The sequence below is a fragment of the Stenella coeruleoalba genome (assembly GCF_951394435.1).
Source record: "Stenella coeruleoalba genome assembly, chromosome: 1".
Taxonomy (NCBI): Eukaryota; Metazoa; Chordata; class Mammalia; order Artiodactyla; family Delphinidae; genus Stenella; species Stenella coeruleoalba.
In genome coordinates, this window is record NC_137169.1 from 4,582,665 (window position 1) to 4,606,213 (window position 23,549).

A 23,549-nucleotide genomic window follows, 5' to 3' on the forward strand; every position below is an offset into this window, starting at 1 on the left:
GTCTCTGATTCTGGGGCGCTGGAAGGCTGTTTGATTCCATGAACGCCATTCCTGACCCCCTCTGCCAAAACGCGTCATGGCACGAATCAAAAGTGAACTTACAAATATTGACGGTTTAGGAGGCATTTCACAGCCCTTCTTGAGAGACGTACAAACACGGTTGGGAACCTATCCCTGACCATCCTGGCAAGGGGGACACAACTTTAATGCACAAAACTGAAGGTTTCAAGGTCTGGGGACCCCTTTCCCCACCCCGACCTTCCACCTCCCAGGAGAGGAAGCTGGGGAGCAGCTTCCCCCCACCCCCGACCCCGCCACTGGCCCCTCCGCGGCAGCTGCCAGTGGAATATCTCTTCACTCGGGACCCTGTTCTTTCTTCTTTCAGGGCTTGGAAGGCTGAAACCGAAAGCCTCCTTCCTCTGCCTTCTCAGAAGACAGGACACTATCTGCACCTAGATCAGAGATGATGGCTAACGCTCACCGGGCGACCCCTGTCTTCCACGCTCTCAAATTCATTAAATCACTGTGAAGGAGAAAATGTGGCCAGCCTGCAGGAGGGGTTCTTAAAGGGCCCAGGCGAATTCACCAAGCAGCCCCTCCAAGACCCACAAAATCTCTTCTCACTCTGCCGTCCACCCTCCTTTCTGGACCGAAGAGGAAGAAAACACACTCACCGCTTCCTGGACGAAGGCTGAGCCAGCCGCGAGGTGGAGACCCGTATTTTGTCAGGACTGAATTCATGTTTGACCTCTGGGGTGGTGGCACCTTGCCTGGCCCTTGAGCCACGTGCTCGACCCACAGTCCCTGTCCCTCTCTGCCCAGCTGCAGTCCCAACACTGGAGGGCTTCTCCCAGACTCAGCCCCAACCTTAATTTCTCCAGCTGAATCGTCTGCACAGAAAACCACCGAGCTCTCAGCCCTGCCAATTCTCTTCTCCGACACAGGCCCCCTGGGCGCTGTATATTTGAACGTATGGACTCTGTGGCCGCGGTTTGCACTGTTTCCTTGCCGGTGGTTTCCTCCCCTTGGATTTTCCATCCCCAAGTACCCATATGCTCCCTGGCACGCACTCCTCACACCGCTGGCTGCCTCAGAGGGTGCCTTCCCTCCTTTCCCAGAAAGCAGTGCCACGAAGACCCTCGTCTCTGCAATGCCAACAGCCAGCAGCAGCCCCCCGCTGGATTCCTCGGTCAGGAGGAAGGCCTGCAAGTGTGGTGGCTTCTTCCTGCCCGGCCGACATGCACAGCCCGGAGACAAGCCCAGGTCCGAAGCATTAGAAAAACCCAAGCCACAGTCCGCTGAGCAGCACAGCAGCATCGGGGCCAGTCGCCATGGCAACCCTTGGCTTCCCAGCCCAACACATTGTCTGCCTGGCTCGGCTGTTTGCCGATTCCCAAGACTGCTTACTCAGCTCCCGGGATCTCCAGATTGGACCTGCTGCCCCTCAACTCCAAGTGCGGCTCCTTTCAGACTGCTCCCTCACCCCGCGGCCCACCCTCTGCCCCATTCTTTTCCTGGCAAAGCCCTGGAAATAACTTTAACGCAGCCAAGGCTTTCTGGAGGCCCTACCTCACGTGGCTCTTCCCCTACTGCACAGATGGCCCCCATATTTATTTTAGCCACTGTTCAGGCTTGGCCTGTCAGCCAAGTCTCGTTGCCTCTACCAGGCCCCACCCTGGGAGCGAGGGCCGAGGGGCTGAGCTCTCGCTCTCGGAGAGGCGGTTACAGACACAGACCCCCGGCTGGCTGGCTAGCTTTCTTTCTATTTGAACTCTTCTGGGAGCAAAATTCTTTTCCCTGCTAATATACTCTCAAAGATAGTCCAGAAACCATTTAACTTACATACATGGGCCCCAAAAGGAAAAATGACGATGAACTCCCACTGGAGTTTATCCCGCTCAATACTGAAACAGAGAAAAGGTGCCGGGCACTTGCTGGGGTTTCCTGTCTTCCCCACTATGGCGCCCAGATTTCACTACCCCCTTTTGATGTTTTCCCCATAATTTCTACTAAACATTTAAATAATTTCCGAGAATAAAATGGTCTATCTATGTACGTAAGAAAATCACACAATTAAATTCACATTCTCAAAAATATTTAATGATACAGAAGTTCACATATTAAGTGAAAAGAGCTGGATAGAAACCACACATACAGTTGGACACCAGTTTTATAAAACAAACACACACGTGCATTTTAGAAAAACACTGGACGAGACAGCATCCCAGCATCCACAGGGAGTCCGTGGTGGGGACTTCAGGATCATTTCCTACATGGTGAACTGGTCACACAATTTTAAAAGCAGTTAGCAGGGTTTATGAGAAACTCCCAGGAGCGGGTGATCGGTGGAAGCCCTGGGACCTTCCTCTCCGGAGCCCTGGGCAGGACCCACAGCAGGAAGAATGCTGTTAAGGGAAACCTGCCCGGGGCCCGCCAGGTAAGGTGGTTTCCGGTGCCGACAGTTTCTGCTTTGTCCCAGTGTGACTGTGAGGGATACGATCGTGGTCCTGCCTTCTGGATTTTCAACCCTTAAAGACAGGCCGCATGCTAAGAGTTACTGCTTCGCCTGCTGTAGACACGCCTCTCGCCCTCCTCACGCAGGGGCCCCGAGGGAAGCGCTATCCGCCCATCTTAGAGGACACAGGCTCAGGTTAAATACGCCCTCAGAGCTACACTGCTAGCCAGTGGCCCAGCCAGAAGATGAACTCAGAGCTCCAACATCAAAGCCTGCTGCCTTAACCACGACATGGCCTCAACCAAATCTAAGGGAAACAACTACCAGACGCTTTAATAATCATCGTCCCACGTCCCTTGGTCCTCTCGCCGTCTGTCGGGCAGAAACCTGAGTGCCCAGAAGGGTGAGGACCCGCCTGTCACAGGGACCCCAGGAGCGGCAGCGGCAGCTTAATTTTCTTAAAATAAGCATGGACTGCTTTAAAAATCACACACAGAAATGACTGAGTTCTTGTTAAGAGCATCTCCAACGCAGAACTCTCACTACCCGTCCTGAGCCATCACAGACAGTGGAAATGCCAGAAAGCCCAAACCATCGCCACTGATAATCCAACACACCAGGTGGCTGTGCCGTTGCCAGTCTGACTGGCACACCTGGAGCTGACCACAGCGCCCTGTCTCCAGCATCTCTGGATGCTGACAGAGGCCTAGGTGGGCTCCTCGGCCAGGCCATCTCCAGCCTCCGTAAGGCCAGCTGACCAATGGCTGACAGCTCCCTCTAGCGGCAACGTTTGTTTTCTTTACCGATGGGGACTGAAGCCCGCAGCCTTAATGGCCAGCAGGAAACAGGCTAAAAGCGAGCCTGGATTTAATGAAAACGCAAATGACGGGCCACCACTTGCTGCTAAAGACCTACAGTATTATTGTAAAGGTACAGGAACTTGGGAAGGAGGCAAAAAGTTGATGGTGGATTGTCTGTTAATAGTCTTTGCAAGGCCAAGAAAAAAAACCATGTACAAGTTAAATTTAGATATAAATAAGAAGCAACTAAGAAGCTAGACATTAGGGTGGGGGGGTGGGATGAACTGGGCGATTGGGATTGACATGTATACACTAATATGTATAAAATGGATAACTAATGAGAACCTGCTGTATAAAAAAATAAATAAATTTTTTTTAAAAAAGAAGCCCTTCCTGCAGGGCCCCCTTTGTTCCTCTGGTAGAAAGAATCACAGTAAATACAAGTCTCCGTATGCAAATTAAATGGTTCCCACCGCAAAAAAAAGGAAGCTAGACATTAAATGGTCTCTAGGGTATCACACCTGATCCTGGATGGTGACAAGGGCTCTACAAGATGAGATGAGAAGCCATGTGAGTACTTAAGACAATGACAGTCAACGGTTTAAATGAACGTAAACATTAAAACCCACACATCATAATAGCTGTCCTTCAACACATTCTGCTAGGAAGCTGGAATTCACACCACCAGTTTGAAAGGCTACCTCAATGTCCTAAACGCAGAAATGGTGACCTGACCTGGCTGTCCGGATTGTTTACCAAAACCACTTCCAACCTGGGAGGTTAAAGAATCCTGACCACCAGGAAGAAGATGGAGTTCCATCGTTGGCCCCAAAGCCCCCTGGGAGAACAGCACCATCACTGACACAGAGTTCAGGTCCAGCCACCGAGCCCAAGAGCATGAGCTGCTCCCCCGGTCCTTCTTCCGAACAGCCTAGTGTCCGGCTCTGCCCACTGTGCGTTTTTAATCTCAGATGTGAAGTCAATTAGGACAAATCTGGTTTTAAAGAGGCCCCAAGACAGGCTTCCTGGATTTGAGAGCATTTTTTCAGCATCAGATTTTAAAAAGGAAGAAGAAGAAGGGCTCTGGAGTCAAACTTTTATCTCTGAAACATTGATTAACTTTAACAGACCAAACAGAGGCTTAACCCTTGGCCCACACGCATGGACGGGGTTGGAGAGCATCCAACGCGCAGGGATGGGAACGCCCCCCGCCCCGGGGGAAGGACCACAGGGCGCCACCACATTCCGCTACGCCCTCCATCCTGCTGGCCAGACTGCCTTCCTCCTTAGGACGTTTCTGTGGCTCCCATTACTCTATTTTTATCCAGATGCCAACAACCAGGTCCGGCAAAAGCTTTATGAGGAATCTACCATGTTCTTTCTGTTTCAATGGCGCACAAACTTTCCCCTGCTGCTTTACTCCCTTAGAAAATAAAACAGAAGACCAGGGCAAACCTCTAGGTCATGTCGACTTAAGAACAGACTTAAATGTACTCTAAACACATCCATGAGTTATGCAGCGTTGTGCTACGTCAGCACACCGTTCCGTTCGTGGCCACAGAACCCCATCGGTCCGCTGGCGCCGGCCTGGAGACAGAGTCAAGCTCTCGGAAGAAAAGGTCCTTCCCTGATTAAGAACATCAGGATCAGTTTGTTTTTCGATAGAATTTAGGTTTGGGGTGTAATTTCTCTTTACGTGTTTCCTCAACTTCTCTTGCTCCAATTTTCTCTGATGCTCCAGGAAGTTTAAAATTATAATCTGTTGTGATGTAAGGTATTGTCCCTTCGAGCCCACGCTGAAATGGAAACACAGAGAAAATACTTCAAATCCAGCGAAGATGGAAGGAAGACAGTGTTAAAAGTGAGAGTCTGAGGAAGGTCCTCTCACTCCTAAGACACTCGGCTCCGCTCCCCTGGAAGGGCCCACTTACAATTCAACCCCACAAACACATCAAACAGCATGAGAATGGGGGTGGGGACTTCTCTCTCAAACAGGCAGAACGAGCCGGTGGGGAGGGGGACACTGGTGCCTCCCCAGCTGCCTGCAGGTCCTGCCATTTGGTTTGGGGCCACACGGATGCCCTTGGCCAACGTGACCCTCCATGGCCTTCCCACGGGGACCCCTGAAGACTGTCTTCAGGGAGGGCTCATCATGGGGACGCCACCTCTGCTCTTTTCTCCCACACGCACGTCTGCAATGTCGGCTCCACCACGGGGCTCCTGGCCGTGCGTGATGGCGACTCTGGGCCCCAGACCTTTAGGCCACGCTGACACACCACCATGGGGTGTGAGCTCCCCAGACAATAACCTGCTCCCCCGTGACTCTCGCCCCGACTCAGGCCCCCACTGTGGACACGGCCAGCGAGCTCCAGGGCTGCCCCCGGGGGCCGTACTCACCTGGCTCTTGAGAACACACTGTGGAATGGAAATGGTTCCAACCAGCAGACAGTTCACGTTTCTTAGCTCTTCCGGGGGCACAGGAGTGAGGATGTGGTAAAGCCTCTTCTCCATGTCGATCCCTCTACAAATTCCTTGAAAGCACACAAAACACACAAAAATCACCCTTTCTGGAAGATATCAAACTTCCCCACCACTCAGAATTGTAGAATGGCTTTTAAAATAAGAGTTTCAAGTTCAACTGTGTTTTGCTTTAAAAATACCAAGTGGCATATGTGAATATCTGAAGACTCTTGGTACCCTTCTCCTAGTTCAGCTGTGAGAAACCCAAGTCCTACACTGTCTTAACTAAGGCGCACCTGGGCCAGGGAGAAAGCCACCAGTGGGGAATGCAAAGATGACTCAGCCTCTCCCCACCACCAATCCCTTCTTTACGGTCTGTACTAAAGCATACGAGTTCTGTGGAAATGCTTTCGAGAAGTTCAGTGTTGTATAAATCAAGAACACATATTAACTGAGGGTTCTGCTAATCTTGAGGTGTGTAGGCCCAGCCCCCTTCCAGAAGTATACACTGACAGTTACTGATCTCAGTGAGCCGGGGGACGATCACGTGAGGCAGGTTTGGTGAGGGACGCAGGGACCCAAGGCTGCCAGGCACCACGAGGCTGGGTCCACATGCTGGACCTGTGCGAAGGGACGCACCAGGATGCAGTGTGATCTCGTATGTGCTCAGATCGCCCCTGACCGTGGAGAGTCCAGTTACACAGCTTTTCCACTAGTCCAGGGCAAGAAATGAGACGGGCGTGGTGAGAAGAGGTGAGATGGAGGAGTCTGACTTTCTGAAAACGAAACCACCAGGCCTGCGAGTGGGCTGGATGTGGAGAATGAAAGCAAGGGGGTGCCAAGGAGGACCCAGGGGCCTAACCCAAACACCAGAGTACATCTTCAAAGGACTGTTCATGGCCTGGGAACTGGGGATGGTGTGGGCTGGGAGGAGATCTGGGGAGAACATCAGGGAAGGGGTAGAAGGACCTATCAGGACTCAGTTTGGGACCCAAGTCTTAGGTGCCAGCGAGACATCCAAGCGGAGAAGTGCCGCGCTCACACGGGCTTGGAGCTCCGATGCGCCGCTGTGCTGGAGAGGCCCCACGGACGTCAGCCTAAGATGGACTCAGAGCCCCAGCAGTGGGTGGGAGGGCCCACGGAAAACATGTCAGATGAGAAGGAGGCCGTGACCAGGCCCTTAGGAATCTTGGAGGAGAAGCAGAGAAAGGACCGCTTCTTTCCTGCCCTCCAGCCCGCAGAGCCCGCTATACAGAAGACAGAGAAGCTAAGCTCGCTGGCCACGCCAGCCAAGTGACGGCGACAAGGTCAAGTCCAGCCATCGACAGTTAAGAAGCGGGTCAGTTTCAGTAGGTTTACAGACAGTGTCCCTCTCAGACTCACCAAACCCCAAACAATCACAGATGGGCGTCTGGGCAAGCAGGATGGGCCCACTTGCATATCCTCTGACATCATCCAGGATCTTGCAAAGCCCAACCCAGCTGGCGTTCACAGCGTATAATATGTGGGTAGGAGCGACATCAGCGTGGATAATCCGGAGTGCCACGGCATTGAAAGGGACCTGAAAGATACATGCGCATCCCCCTCTATGAATTCTACTTGAAAGACTACTTTTAATTTTTACAAGTCGACTCACCAGCTATCTGACGTTCTATCTGCCAAACCACCTACCAAGAAATATCTAAACAGAATGCGAACACCAACCAGCATCTGTTCAGTGCTTCACCGTTCTAATACAGAGAACCTAGGAAACTTAAACAAAGCTCCTGTATACCAGCAATACCTGCTAGAAATCTAAACTGAATGCCTGGAACTTTGTCTACAGAGACACAATGAGATGCAAGTTTGGAGACATCCTACATGAGCCGAAGTTGACGGAGGGAGACTATGGAAACCCCTCACTGAGGTCTCCTGATGGGAGAAAGTAAAAATCCATTCAGCGAGAAAAAGCCTCCATTCACTCCCTAATTTAATTATTGCAATAAGAAAAATGGATTGCATTCCCGGAGCATGAGGTAAATAATTACTTTTAACATGTAACTTTCTGGGTAATTTCAAACTTTTAAAGTAGAAAAACTTTTTTTTTTTTAATTTTATTTTTGGCTGCGTTGGGTCTTTGTTGCTGCACATGGGCTTTCTCTAGTTGCAAGGAGTGGGGGCTACTCTTCGTTGCGGTGCGCGGGCTCTAGGCACTTGGGCTTCAGTAGTTGTGGCGCGCGGGTTCAGTAGTTGTGGCTCGCGGGCTTAGTTGCTCTGCGGCATGTGGGATCTACCTGGACCAGGGCTCAAACTTGTGTCCCCTGCATTGGCAGGCGGATTCTTAACCACTGTGCCACCAGGGAAGTCCCCCTCACATTTGTTTTTGAAGCCTAAATAATATGTATAACAAAATGCTTTTCTGGGGACTTCCCTGGTGGCGCAGTCATTAAGAATGACTGCCACAACTACTGAAGTCAGTGCACCTAGAGCCTGTGCTCTGCAACAAAAGAAGCCACCACAACGAGAAGCCCACACACGGCAATGAAGAGTAGCCCCCACTCACCGCAAGCAGAGAAAAGCCTGCGCAGCAACGAAGACCTAATACAGCCAAATAAATAAAATTTAAAAAAAATTGTTTAAAAAACAAATGTGAATTTGTAACAAAAGGCAGTTTAAATTACTGGCAGCTAAGTTTCACGTTCAGTTATAGAGCATCGTCAAGTGAGTAAATTGCAGTAAATCAACCAAAACTCCATTAAACCAACTGCCTTAGGTTGTTCAGTGGAGATGACATGGAAGCCTGGAGCCAATCTCTCCATCAGGCTCAGGAATCGCATCCTTGCCCCCCAGGTCACAGCCCCTGCCTGTGCAACCTCAGGCCAGTGTGTCTGCCTGGCTGTGCCCGGTTTTCTACACTGTAAGCGGGGTCTATAACAGCACCTCCCCGGCAGGCTGCCACCCCAGGTAATGTGCTCGGCAGAGCGCGCGGCACAGCGGGTGCTCAGCGCTGCACAGGCCACGCAGCAGAGCTGAGTACCCTGGGCTCTAGAGTCAGGCCGCCTGGGCGCCAGTCCCAGCCCAGACTTTTCCTATGGGCCTTTGGGCAAGCTGACTCAGTGCCCCCGGCCTCAGTTCTGCCGTCTGTAAAGTGCGGATAATAACAGCGCCTCGGTGAGTAAAGGAGTTAACCCAGGCTTAGGAGAGAGCACAGCACAGGGTGAGCACTTAGAAATGCTACCTGTTGCTGTTTCATTCTGTCATCATTTGGAATCCTAACGTTATGGTGGTTTCTTCCCAAATGAACTTCTTCAGAGGTTGGAATCCAAGATGCATATACCCTCGTGCCAGAATCTACGTGCGACGATGTGTGAAACAGCTTAGGAGTGTTCTCCGGGCGCCAGGCCCTGCTGTGAGCACTCATGAAGCCCGCACAAGCGTTCTGCGAGGTCTGGCACCGCTGTTCCCAGCTGAGAGCCCAAGCTGCACCCAGCCCGTCAGTGCAAGGGCGGAGATGGGCTGCCAGGGCGTAATCCCAGTGCCAGGCCCAGCACAGCAGTGAAGAGCTCGGCTCTGGAGCTGGGCTGCCTGGCTCTGTGGCCAGCTGTGCCACTCACACTGGATCACTCAGCTCCCTCTGTAAAGCGGGGACAGTCACCAAATCTACACCACAGGGCTGCCCTGAGGACTAAATGAGTGAGGCGCTATGAAGTGGTCCAGGTGCTCTTGGCACACAGGTACGGGCGTGTTTAAGTAACCCAAATAAAGACAATTCCAAGCGTTCAGATCACCTGATAGGGTGTCAGACCATGTAAGGGACACAGTGGCTTTGGCACTGGGGGCTGCAGCTGGCCAAGGTAACTCAGCACTGCCAACTCGCGAAGGACTTTGTTATGTGATTCTCTGAAAAGGAAATCACAACGAGGTAAACAGAGATTTAACCTTCCAGGCCCACCTCCCACTAGAGACATCACACAGATTCTACGCACATAGCCCACGTTCCAACCTTAGCATCTGCAGACCCTGCCCTTCCATAACCCCCCTGGAAATCCTTCAAGTCAAAGGCCCTGGCAAGCAGACCTGGAAGCCAATTCTGGATGTTTCCACTGGCAAAGTAACCATTCAGAAAATAACTTGACTCTCCTTCATAAATAGATAGCTGTGACAGAGATCTGAAAAATTTTAGAGGACTATTCCTTTGAAGGAATTGAGGACAGAAGGCCTTGTAAGACTGAAGAAAACTAACTTCTCCAGCCATGACGCTTTGCTTACCTATTTCTTGGAGTTTTTCCAGACACAAACTCCGACTTAACGGACATCAGTTTGAATCCAGTAAACAGAAGTGGATTCTCCTTTTCTTCGTCAGCAAATTCTAAACTGTCTGCAAATTCTGCCAGGTGGAATCCTCTGTTTCTGACTTTGGACGTGCTCTTTGTGTACAAGCCGTCCATGTTGTCCACGTAGCTTGGGCTGAGGTCTGGCATGTACCTACCCCGGTCGGAGCTGAACTGAACGACGTGGCTGGGCGACAGCAGTCGGATCAGGTCAATAAGAAGCAAGAGACCCTCGTCTACGAGGAAGGAGACCACGGGAGCACAGTTAGCGCACAGAGAGGCGATGCACTCCTGCAAAAAGCTGGACTGCTTCTGAGACAAGGAATTGCCCCAAAACCGGGCTTCGGCACTAATGTCTGGAAACCACACACTTATCCCCACTGCCCAACCCTCCCGTCCAACCCATGCGCCTCGGCGGGCTTACCTGCCACCCAGCCCATCGTGTTGACGATAAGAGGGGACTCTCTCTTGTAGGAGCTGAACACATACTTTATTATCTCAATATAATTTTCAAAGCTGTTTTTACAAGAAGGCTTCCCATAATAGACCATTTTCTGGGGTGTCCTCTGGTGGGTGAAAGGTGGTCCTAAGACGATAAAGATGAGCGTCATCGATCTGGGAGAACCTAAGAGGCGGCGAGGGTTTTGGTCCAGCCATCGTCACTGACGAAGCTCCTCAGGAAATCCGAGCCCGTCCTACCACTAGGAATAGCTTTCGAAGTCTAAGCTTTCAACTTCATACAAAGACACGCTCACGATTACGTACACAGTTAACCCCAACTAAGTCCTAATACAGCCACTCACTCAACAAACATTTACTGGACACCTACTGAATGCTGGGCATTGTCCTAGAAACTTAGGACATTTCTGTGAACTGAAGAAACATCCCTACAGGGCTTACACACTAAGGAAACGACGATTAGTAACAGCAGCAGTCACCTGTTGGACTACAGTACTGTGTCCTACGTATGCTACACACACAGTCTCTAGTTTTCATAAACACCCTGTGAGACAGGAAGCATTACTTTCCCCCATTTTTACAGACAAGGAAATTGAGAAAGAGATTAACCTGACCAAGGTCGCACAGCTAGTAGAAATCAGCTGGACTTGAACTCAGGTGGTCCAGCTCCAGAGCTGATACTCCCTAATCACAACAGCAGTCTGTCCATCCCCTCTGGCTGGGGCCAGCGCCCACAGCAGACAGGTGGCCAGGACGACATCGCAACACAGTTGGCGGGGCAAGGGCCTTGGTCAATGCGGTTGGGGTGAGGCCGCCTGGGAAAGAGCTGGCGAGGCTCCCCTCCAGGTCGGGGCCAGGGGATTCGGGGCAGCCCACAACAGAGAGGGTGGCCTGCGTAGTCGAGGGACTGAGCCAATACAAGGGGACTGAGCAAATATGTGAATATACTGCGAATAATGGCAGCCAGGGTTCTTACCATCAGAGAAGGAACTTACAAATACGGAAGGGGGAAGGCTACCTAGAATGAACCCTGGGCGCTAGATTAGAATCGCAATGATCAGTGCAGGGAACTCCCTGGCGGTCCAGGGGTTAGGACTCCACGCTTCCACTGCAGGGGGCCCAGGTTCGATCCCTGGTCAGGGAACTAAGATCCCACAAGCCACGTGGTATGGCCAAAAAAAAAAAAAGATCAGTGCAAACTCATGGCTCTTAATAAACAGACAGATAGAGACAGACACAGAAATCTGTGCACACACACACATATATACGTACATACATGACATGCGTGGGTTTAAGCATATGCGCATTCCCTAACTCTGTCCACGGAGAGGATCTAGAAGAAATGACACCCAGAAGAAGATAAAAATAGCACACCTAGTGAGAGTGGAAAACCCTGGCAAACACTATCTTAACCAACTGATCAAAGCTAACATGTCTGGCAACAGGACAAACTGACAGCATGTTGATATGACACACGGAGAACAGCGTCACTTCTAAATCGAACCACAGCGGAGCCTACAAACGTACCCTTCGAATTGTCAAGGTCATAAAAGATAAGAAAAGCCGGAGGAACTGTTCCAGACTAAAGGGGACTAAAGATTTGTAAGTACACACTGGGCCTACACAGATGATTGGAACAGTGGACAAAATCGAGTAACCACACTGTAGCAAATGTTACTACCCTGATTCTGGTGGTTGTACTATGATTACACAGCAGTGTCCTTGTTTTTAGAAATACCCACTGAAATACTAAGGGATAAAAAAGGAAAAAAAATTAAATGAAGTAGAGAAAATGTAAAAGAGGAACAACGAAAACAGCTAAAGAGCTAAGTCTAAACAATTTTTCTTTTTTGGCTGCGCTGTGTGGCTTGCAGGATCTCAGTTCCCAGACCAGGGACTGAACCCAGGCCATGGCAGTGAAAGCCTGGAATCCTAAACATTAGGTCACTAGGGGCCTCCCCTAAACATTTTTTTTTTTTTAACATCTTTATTGGAGCATAATTGCTTTATAATGGTGTGTTAGTTTCTGCTTTATAACAAAGTGAATCAGCTATACATATACAGATATCCCCATATCTCCTCCCTCTTGCGTCTCCCTCCCACCCTCCCTATCCCAACCTAAACACGTATTTTTTAGAAAGCTGTTAAAATAAAGTAAATGTATTTAAAAATTCTTACTGACTAAAAGCGTGTTAAATCGCTAATATATCTAGCAACCTAATGTGATACCGTCTGCTTCCTTTAAAAATCAACTTAACAAAAGTCACACAATTACCTGAACAGGAACAGAAAAAGCATTTGACAAAATCCAACATCCTTCCATGATAAAAAACATTTCACAGACTAGGAATAGAAGACAACTTCTTCAACCTGACAGAGGTAAAGTGAAAAAGCCACAGCTAACATTTTGCTTAATGGTAAAAGACTGTACGCATTACCTCCAAGATCAGGAACAAGAAAATGATGTTTACTTTCTATTCAACACTGTATTAAAGGTTCTAGCCAGAGGTACCAGACAAGAAAAAGAAATAAAAGGCATCCAGCTTGGAAATGAAGAGATAAAACTATCTCTATTCACAGATGACATGACCTTATATATAGAAAATCCCAAAGAATTCACAAGAATGCTACTAGAGGTAATAAAGGAATTCAGTAAAGTTACAGGGCATAAGATCAAAACACAGAAGTCAGTTATGCTTCTATACACCAGCAATTAGCAATATGAAAAGGAAATTAGAATAGCAATTCCACTTACAATAACTAATAGAATTAAATCCTTAGGAATAAATCTAACCAAGGAGGTAAAATACTGCTTAAAGAAATTAAAAAGGGAGTTTCCCTGGTGGCGCAGTGGTTAAGAATCTGCCTGTCAATGCAGGGGACACGGGTTCGAGCCCTGGTCCGGGAAGATCCCACATGCCGCGGAGCAACTAAGCCCGTGCGCCACAACTACTGAGCCTGCGCTCTAGAGCCCGCAAGCCCCAACTACTGAAGCCTGTGTGCCACAACTACTGAAGCCCGCATGCCTAGAGCCTGTGCTCTGCAACAAGAGAAGCCACCGCAATGAGAAGCCCGCGCACCGCAACAAAGAGTAGCCCCCGCTCTCAGCAACTAGAGAAAAACGGCATGCAAGCAAAGACACAATGCAGCCAAAAAAAAAATTAAATTAAATTAAATGAATGAATAAATAAATTTATTTTTAAAAAAAAGGGACTTCCCTAGTGGTCCAGTGGGTAAGACTCTGTGCTACCAATGCAGGGGGTCCGGGTTCAATCCCTGGTCGGGGAACTAGATCTCGCATGCCACAACTAAAAGTCTGCATGCCGCAACTAAAGATACCCTATGCTGCAAGGAAGATCCCGTGTGCCGCAACTAAGACCTATGACGTGGCGCAGCCAAAATAAATAAACAAATATGAAAAAAAAAAGAAAAGAAATTAAAGAAGACCTAAAAAATTACAGACTGAAAACAATCCCTATCAAAATTCTAATAGCCTTTTCCCCAGAAATGGAAAAGCCTATTCTCAAATTCATATGGAATTGCAAAGGGTCCCAAAAGGCCAAACAATCTTGAAAAAGAATAAAGTTGGAGCACTCCCATTTCCCAACTTTTAACCTACTACAAAGGTACAGTAATTAAAAGTGTGGTGCTGGCCTAAGGGCAGACATAAACCAAAGGAATAGAATAAAGAGTCCAGAATGATTTTCAACATGGGTGCCAAGATCACTCAGTGGGGGAAGGACAACAAACGGATATTGGAAAACTGGACATGCACGTGCAAAAGAACAAAGTTGGACCCTCCCTTGTATCATACACAAAAATTAACTCAAAATGGATCAAAGACCTAAGTGTTAGAGCAAAAACTGACAAAATTCCTAGAAGTAAGGAATTAACATCCAGAATATATAAAGAACTCCTAAATTCAACAAAAACAAAGAACCCAATTCAAAAATGGGCAAAGGGGGACTTCTCTGGTGGCGCAGTGGTTAAGAATCCACCTGCCAATGCAGAGGACACAGGTTTGAGCCCTGGTCCGGGAAGATCTCACATGCCACAGAGCAACTAAGCCCATGCGCCACAGCTACTGAGCCCCCGTGCCACAACTACTGAAGTCCGCGCACCTAGAGCCCGCACTCCGCAACAAGAGAAGCCACTGCAATGAGACGCCCGTGCACTGCCCACCCTCGCCGCAACTAGAGAAAGCCCACGTGCAGCAACGAAGACACAACGCAGCCAAAAATAAACAAATTAATTAATTAATTAAAAAGATGGGCAAAGGACTAAACTAGACATTTCTCCAAAGCAGATGTACAAATGGCCAATAAGCACATGAAAAGATGCTCAACTCCATTAGTCATTAGGGAAATGCAAATCAAGACCAAAAAGAGATATCACTTCGCATCCACAAGAAAGGTCATAATTAAAATAACAAAAATTGGGACTTCCCTGGTGGTCCAGTAGTTAAGAATCCGCCTTCCAATGCAGCGGACACGGGTTCCATCCCTGGCTGGAGAACTAAGATCCCACATGCCCTGGGGCAACTAAGCCCGCGCGCTCCACAGCCTGCACACCACAACTACTTTGTTCAAGATCACAATAGGCAGAAAATGAAAACAATCCAAGTGTCCATCAACAGTTAAAAGGATAAACAAAATGTGACATAATGGAATAATTTTCAGCCATAAAGAGGAATTACTTTTGACATATGCTACAATACGAACAGACCTTAAAACCTTTATGCTTAGTGAAAAAAGCCTGACACAGAAGGACAAATATTGCATGATTCCACTTATATGAGGTGCCTAAATTAGGCAAATTCATAGGAACCGAAAGTAGGCTGGCGGTACCTAAGGGCTGTGGGGGACTGGGGTGGGGAATGGGCTACTGTTTAACAGGTATAGCATTTCAGTTTGGGACAGTGAAAAAGTTTTGGAGGTAGATAGCGGTGGTGGTTACACAACACTAGGAATGTATTTAATGCCACCGAACTGGACACATGAATAGTTAAAATGATAAATCTCATATTATGTATATTTTTGTATTAAAAAAAAGCAGTGTGGGAGTTCCCTGGTGGCCTAGTGGTTAGGATTCCAGGCTTTCACTGCCGTGGCCAGAGTTCAATCCCTGGTTGGGGAACTGAGACCTTGCAAAGCCTCAAGGCAAAGCCAAAAAAAAAAAAAAGGCAATGTGGGACTCTGATTTGGATTCTGAAATATAAAAAGGATATTAGTAGGATAACTGATGAATTCTGAAAAAAGACCTATAGATTAGTTAATAGTATTATATCAATAGTTAACAGTATTAAATCAATGTCAATTTTTTTTCTTTTTTTTTGTGGTACGTGGGCCTCTCACCGCTGCAGCCTCTCCCATTGCGGAGCACAGGCTCCAGACACGCAGGCTCAGCGGTCATGGCTCACGGGCCCAGCTGCTCCGCGGCATGTGGGATCCTCCCAGACCGGGGCACGAACCCGTGTCCCCTGCATCGGCAGGCGGACTCTCAACCACTGCGCCACCAGGGAAGCCCCAATGTCAATTTCTTGATTTAGATCATTGTATAGGGTTATATAAGATGTTAATATTACTGAAAACTGTTTCCAATTTACATAAAATAAAATGGATGGGAATTCCACTTACTAAAATGGAACCCTAGAAAGGTCTTATTGGGTTTTTGTTTTTGTTTTTTTGAGGCTAGAGGAATAGTTATGGGAAGACCATGAGTTTGGGAGTGGGGGAGAATGTTCTTTTTTTATATTTTATACTTTTGTATGCTTTGAAATTTTTTTTTTAAACAATACTTTTTTTTATTATTTATTTTATTTATCTATCCTTGGCTGCTTGGCCATGTTGGGTCTTCATTGCTATGCGCGGGCTTTCTCCAGTTGCCGCGAGCGGGGGCTACTCTTCGTTGCGGTGCACGGACTTCTCATTGCGGTGGCTTCTCTTGTTGCGGAGCACAGGCTCTAGGTGCGTGGGCTTCAACAGTTGTGGCTCGTGGGCTCTAGAGCGCAGGCTCAGTAGTTGTGGCGCACAGGCTCCGTGGTATGTGGGATCTTCCCGGACCAGGGCTCGAACCCGTGTCCCCTGCATTGGCAGGCGGATTCTTATCCACTGCGCCACCAGGGAAGCCCTCTTTGAACTTTCTGTATCATTACTTTCGCACTGTATAAAACCAAGACATTTAAAAAGTATATAATACATACCTAGAACCGGTTCTGTAACATTAAGTAGAGAAATGCAACCTGGTGGAGTAAATTCTGTCTGTCCCAGATCACATTCCAAATAGTCAATGCAGGATATACTGAAAATTTAAAAGAAAGAAAGAAAATCTTAACAAGTTTCACTGTGCCCAAAGGGTAAATCAGATTGTAAAGATTCTAAGTGAGGCACAGGCATAATCCACCCCATGCAGCCTCATAGGCAGGACGCTCCGAAGACGACAACCAACACAGCAGAAGGACGGTAAAGAGAAAATGGGACGCAGGAAAGGCCACAGTGTCCACTCAACAGGTGGATAAAATTTTGCCTTTCTTAACATTTTATTTTTAAAATACAACAGAATTTATCCCTACCCTGACTCTCTGGATTTGGACAAATACATTTTCAGAGAGCAAGTGACAACTCCCACGAGCTCACCGACAGGGAAGGTGGGTATACCTGAGAGCGCCATCACTTCACCCCAAAACCTGGTATAACCAGACGGCCTCACTCAGCTGAGTGGCTTTGCAGGGTTGTATATAATCTCTACTTAGGAGTCAGGATGCATTCCCATCTAGTTTCTCAAATCAAAAATCCTACTTCCTGCCAAAAATCTAGCAATATGTCAAAAATACGCTTACCTATTTAACAACTGGTTAATCAGGTATCTAATAAATGTTGACTTTCCAATGTCCTGAGAGCCACAAACCAGAATGACAGGGCAGCCGTCTGCTTCTTCTGGAGGTGAAACAAACATTGACCCCTAAAATTAGCCATCTTCTTTAGGACGCTAATCATCAACAGTAACCCCCTGAGGCTTTGGTGGATAAACGCTAGACTGTATCGGTACCTATTACTCACCACAAGAAATGCTGACTAACTCTTCCATGACTGAAAAGGCACTCTCGGTTAAACGAAGGCCGTTTTTTTTTCTCTCTCTTCTAATGCCGACAGATTTCAAGGCGAAATACTCAGAGTTAATCTGGAAAGTTGGAATCTGAAAGTAACAATGTAAACTTTAAGAAAAGATGAAAACAAGCACACTTCTTTTTCTCCAGTTCTAAATTAATAAGACTTATGTAGTTGTGAGCTACAAAAGATAAATTTGATCCCTCCCTTTCTCTCACCCCCCAAATCCAACCCTCCGGTAAGTCTTGTTGACTCCCGAAGCTGTCCATGTCTCTATTTTCATAGCTTACGCTTACTACCAAGCTGCCACCACCTCTGCAGGAGACTCCAGAGAAAAAGAAAATGCATGAAAATTTAAAAGTGATGGCCACAAGGGGCTTCCCTGGTGGCGCAGTGGTTGAGAGTCCGCCTGCCGATGCAGGGGACGCGGGTTCCTGCCCCGGTCTGGGAGGATCCCACATGCCGCGGAGCGGCTGGGCCCGTGAGCCATGGCCGCTGAGCCTGCGCGTCCGGAGCCTGTGCTCCGCGGCGGGAGAGGCCACAACAGTGAGAGGCCCGCGTACCGCAAAAAAAAAAAAAAAAAGTGATGGCCACAGGAAAAATTCAACCGAAGACGCCAGCTGTAGAACAGGTTAGTGATTTGGAATAAAGTCAAGACAGTCTCCAAAAACATCAAGCAAAAAGACAAAGAGTTGAAAGGAGGGACTCCCCTGGTGGTCCAGCAGTAAAGAATCTGCTCTCCAATGCAGGTGATGGGCGTTCGAGCCCTGGTCGGGGAACTGAGAGCCCACATGCTGTGGGACAACTAAGCCAGCACGCCACAACTACTGAGCTCACGCGCCTCAACTAGAGCCCGCGTGCTGCAAACTACAGAGCCCATGCACTCTGGAGCCTGCGTGCCACAACTAGAGAGCGAGAGGAAAAGAAAAACCCACCGCCACTAGATAGAAGCCCGCGCACCGCAACGAACCACCCACGTGCCGCAACTAAGACCCGACGCAGCAAAAAACAAATAAATAATAAATAAATCTTTAAAAAAAGAGAGTTGAAAGGATGTGGAAGGTGGAGACATGAAGTCCGATGGCATTCTAGCAGAAGTAGCAGGAAACCACAGGAAAGCCACCGGAGGAATGAGAGCAGGGCCCTGGCAGAAGCAAGTGGGTCTCAGATGGAATAAGGGAGGACCCAGGAAGAGACCCCACCCATGATCACATCCGCATGCAATTCATCAACCCTGAGGAGAAGGACCTCATAAAAGGAGCAAGGGGCTTCCCTGGTGGCGCAGTGGTTGAGAGTCCACCTGCCGATGCAGGGGACACAGACGGGTTCGTGCCCCGGTCCGGGAGGATCCCACATGCCGCGGAGCGGCTAGCCCCGTGAGCCATGGCCGCCGAGCCTGCGCGTCTGGAGCCTGTGCTAGGCAACGGGAGAGGCCACAACAGTGAGAGGCCTGCGTGCCGCAAAAAAAAAAGGAGCAAGAATCAGCCTGGGGTGAGGATTCCTAGCAGGTATTCTGGATTCTAGAAAACAGTGGAGCAAGTCCTTCAAGGTTTCTAGGAAAACTTCTGTGAACCTGTAATTCTACACTCCGCTCAACTATCAATCACTGAGGGAAGAACAAGTACATCTTATAAAATGAGATAAGCGAAAGTTTACTATTTGCCTTATATGAAAATATAATTCCAGAATGTGTTAACGCGTAAGTGTGGAAAGGAAAGTTATCCAACAAAGATCATAAGGAGGATAAACAGTGCTGGTTGGGAAAGTCGCAGGGACAAAACAAAAGCTGAAAATAAATGAAAAAAGAATGAGTTTGATCGTGGCATCTGAAACATTCACGTGGTAACAAGGGATTTCCATTCCCTTCTCTATGGCTCCGACCAAGCTGCTGGATTCTGTACTAGATTAAATTTACATGACACAAGAGCTCATTCATTGTCCTGCCCTTGTTTCATATCTTCCAGCCTCCAACCCCCTCCTACTCCCTAGGTGATAACCTTGAACCATTTCACAGCGTAAGGGGAAGCAATCAGAAGAGACCTTCCCCTTGCCTCTGGCTCTGTCCCAGGCACTGCCTTCGGCCACTCTGAAGGAACTGCCTCTGCTCCTAAGGCCAACCCTCCACACAGACACCAGAACCCGTCCCTCGCGGTCCAATCCCCCACCTCGCTCCAGCCATCCTCTCCCTCATGCACCAGCGCGCTCTCCTGGGGATCTTTCCCACCTGCCGTGTTCAATCACGAGGTTGTTTTCCATCCACCTGCACAAAAACCAGAACTCTCTAGTTCGTGTTCACTCCTCCCACCACTGTTTCATTTCTTTCTTCCCTTTAACAGCTAAACTCTCTAAAAGCAAAATCCCTTACTACTAAACCCTTGAGTTCCGCTCTTCCCCAGGTCTTGACCCCATTCCAGTTAGGCCAGCCCCCTCAGCAATGCAGTGAAACCACTCTTGTCCAGATGGTGATTCTGCACCCAAGTTCCCTTCTCAGGCCTCATCTCACCATCAGCTGCAGCAGGGCCTCCGGTCCTCCAGCGGCTCCCCGACCACGCCCACCTGCTGTGCTCAGTCTTTGTTGCTCTGGGCTCAGACCCTGAACCTTCTCGTTTTTACCTGTATCAACTCCTTGGCGTTACTATCCTGTCTCATGGGCTCCAGAACCCTCTTCTGCTGAAAGCTCCCAAATTTACATTCCCAACCTCCTCTCTGAACTTGACTCTCACACTGAACCTCCCACTTGACATCTCCAGCTGAATGTCTAAGAGGCATCTTTAAGCTGCAGATTTAAGTCTCCTCCCACAGCGCCCCGTCTCCGTGCACCCAAGCACTCACACCTCACACCCAGTCTGTCTGATTTCCTATAGAGTTGACTCGGTCTACTGGCTCGTGGGAGATAATTATAGCGACCGACCCGACTTCAGGAAATTAATACTAAGGGCAGCAAAAATTTGGAGGTGAAGAGAGAGATGGGATAAAGTGTAAGTACACTGAAATTACTCATTCTCATTCAGAGTTTAGAGAAAATTCATACTGTCTCAAGTTAGTAAATCAAAATATAAAGATAACCAGTTAAAAAAATATAAAGATAACCACTGAAGAAATATCAAAAGGCATTTAACCAACTATAGTAGAAAACGATGACTTTCTCTGGGGAATGAAGCTAAGGGGGGTAGGAGAGACAATTTTCACGATATAGCCTTCTATACTGACTACTTTTACTTTACACACATGTCACATTCTGTACGACTTACAGCACAATGTGACAGACAGACTGATCTTCCAAAGGGGCATCCTACATAGTCATCTGACTGTTTTGGTGAAAGTAATTAGCAAAACTCTGAATGAAAACTGGTTCTACCTCTTGTACGAAAACGTAAGATAAACCTGGATGGCTGATTATGAAGTTCACAGTGGAGGTTTTCAGACGTTCCAGCAACAGAATGGAACACAGAGGAGAAAAATTCTTCATCAAACAGTATCTGTCATCTGTAAAGAGAGATATAAACTACCTTAGAAATAGTACGCCATTAAACTCTATGCCCTTTAGGACCTCCCTCTCCTCTGCTAAATTCCAAACTTTTGGAGACTAGGAATTATGTTTGAGAGACTTTTCCAGGAGGCCATATTGCATGATAGGAGCACACCTGGGTGGAGAAGTCAATCCAGGTTTGCTACCTAAATGCTGTGTGGCCTTGGGCAACTTTTCTCATCTGTAAAATCGTGAAAACAATAGCTTCACTCTCAAGACCCTGGTGAGAGTTTAAATAGATACAGTAAAGAGTACAAGTTCTAGGCCATAGTAAGCATCTGAAAATTATTCGCCTTGGGATTTCCCCGGCCGTCCAGGGGTTTAGACTCTGCGCTTCCAATGCAGGGGGCACGGGTTCAATCCCTGGTCGGGGAACTAAGATCCCACATGCCGGGCAGCGCAGCCAAAAAAAAAAAAAAAAAAATTATTCACCTTATTATGATACATCCTTAGTAAATCACGCAGTTTTTTTCATTACCTTGGTTCAGATAAGATCTGAGCAAACTTCGGGCTTCCCTTTTCATCTCCTTCTTGCTTTTCTCATGCACTGAGTAATGAACTGCATTGATAGTCAGGCGACAGTGGGTATAGGTAGAGAAGACGTTTTGGGCAGGTTGGCCTTGGCTGATGGTAAAACCAAACACCTGCACCTGGCCATAGAGGCAGGTCACACGACAGATCCCGCTAAAAGTAAAGCCCTAGAGGGAAAGAAAAAATAAAGGAAGAAATGAGGTTACAGATTCTGTTACCAATGACAGAAAACTTCTAAGATCTTAACTGGCTACTCAGACATCAAAAGGAGACTGATTTCCAAGTAACAGAATACCTTGTAGGTGACTATCTAGTATTTTAAACTAATAGATTAAAATATTAATTTTTTTAACCTAAGATCATATCCTATGGCAGCTACAGGGACAGAGAGTCTGGTGAACACTGACCCGGGGGGGCCCCCTGAACTCAGCTCTGCTGTACTCCTGGCTCCCTGTTCTTACAAATGTCCAGCGCCTGCCGAGTCTCTCCCGTTCTGGGGTTTTCATCTCCCTCCTGTATTGCGGGGGACCTCCCAGACCAACGTTCAGGTGAACGTCAGGGGCCCTGCAATCAGGCTGCCAGGGTTTGACTGCTGGCTCTACCTACCTCTGCTGTATAGCTTTCTGGCAAGTTACCTAAGCTATATTCTTTCTTTCTGTAAACATTCCTAGCGGTAATGACTCCATAGAGCATGCATGGGTACTAAATGGGTTCACATGCCCCAAATACTTAGAACACTTAGAGCCTGACATTTCTAAGCACTCGGTAAATGCTACCTATTATTATCATTACTATTAAAGTCCCTCCAGCCCCGAAGACTTAGAATTCCCTCGGGAGGGTCCTTGTTACGCTCTGCCCAGCACCACCGCCCGAGGAATGCGTCCAAAGAACCCGCAGGGGGACACGGGCCTCTCCCAGCCTGCAGCTCCCGGGGCTGCGTCCCTACCCTCCCCGCTCCGCCCTGCCGGCTCCCCGGGCGCGACCTACCTGCCCCAGCGGCAGCAGCAACACGGCGCGGCCCGAGCCGGCCGACCGCACAGGCGGGATGGGGAGGATCGCGGAACAACTCGGGGCCGGATCCTCGGGCGGGCGGGGGCTGGGGGCCGCGGTCTTGTGCCTCCGGGGCGCCGCCGCACGCGACACCAGACAGCCGCCCTCCCGCCAGTCCACGCCGGCCGCCTGGGCCTGCAGCAGTCGCCGCCGAAAGCGCCTTCGGCTGCGCCAGCGCAGCCTCCCGAGCCGGCGGCGGGGCCGGTAGCTGAGGATGAGGTGCTGCCGGGCCTTGCGGGCCCGCAGCCACGTGGAGCGAGAAGGACCCCTCTTAAACAGCAGCAGCGAGTCGGCCATGCTGCCCACCGGCGCCTGCTCCTCGACAATCTCGCGAGATCCCGTCGCTCCGCCCCCGCGGCCCGTCCAGCGACCTGGGAGTCGCTGGCGTCCTCTGCCGGCGGCCTCGGCAGCGCCCCCGGGCCTCACCCGGCCCCTTGGAGGCTCTGGCCCTCTCGCGGTGCGGGGCGGGGGGGCGCGGATCTGGGGGCCGCCTGGGGCGACACCCAGGCCGGGTGTCCCAACGAAGGCTCCATTTACATTATGCAAAAGCCCCACCCCGGCTGCCTGGAGAGGGAAAGTCAGATACCCTGAGTCCAAGGCCACCTCTCCGGAAATCCACCTAGGATTTTTTTTTCCTGCAGAGAAAGCACCAGGATTGACGTTTTAAACAAAACCAGTCTATTTGCATGCATTTGTCTTTGAGCTGAAGGGAGCAACCCTGTTTATAACAAGGCGAAATCGGGATGATTTACTCAGAATTTCAATTTCAGGATACTGAGGACTGGGGTGGGTGTGTGGAGTTGCAAGTTTAACTCAAAGCCTTGTCTCACTGGGTCAACTGAGGCCCAG

The 23,549-nt window shown here is 48.9% G+C and overlaps 1 protein-coding gene across 1 annotated transcript; it reads right to left on the minus strand.

The window, feature by feature from the left end:
• Positions 1-2,086: 2,086 nt before the first annotated feature.
• On the minus strand, positions 2,087-23,010 carry NOL9 (nucleolar protein 9). The gene is made up of 12 exons (XM_079918512.1): positions 22,638-23,010; positions 21,598-21,817; positions 20,949-21,076; positions 17,543-17,678; positions 17,323-17,419; positions 16,687-16,784; positions 10,450-10,611; positions 9,964-10,261; positions 9,483-9,594; positions 7,099-7,276; positions 5,653-5,786; positions 2,087-5,051 (listed from the first exon to the last, which is right to left on the minus strand). Exons 1-12 carry the CDS (start codon positions 22,995-22,997, stop codon positions 4,902-4,904), a joined length of 2,073 nt encoding a protein of 690 aa, XP_079774638.1. The 5' UTR covers positions 22,998-23,010; the 3' UTR covers positions 2,087-4,901.
• Between the last annotated feature and the right edge of the window lie 539 nt (positions 23,011-23,549).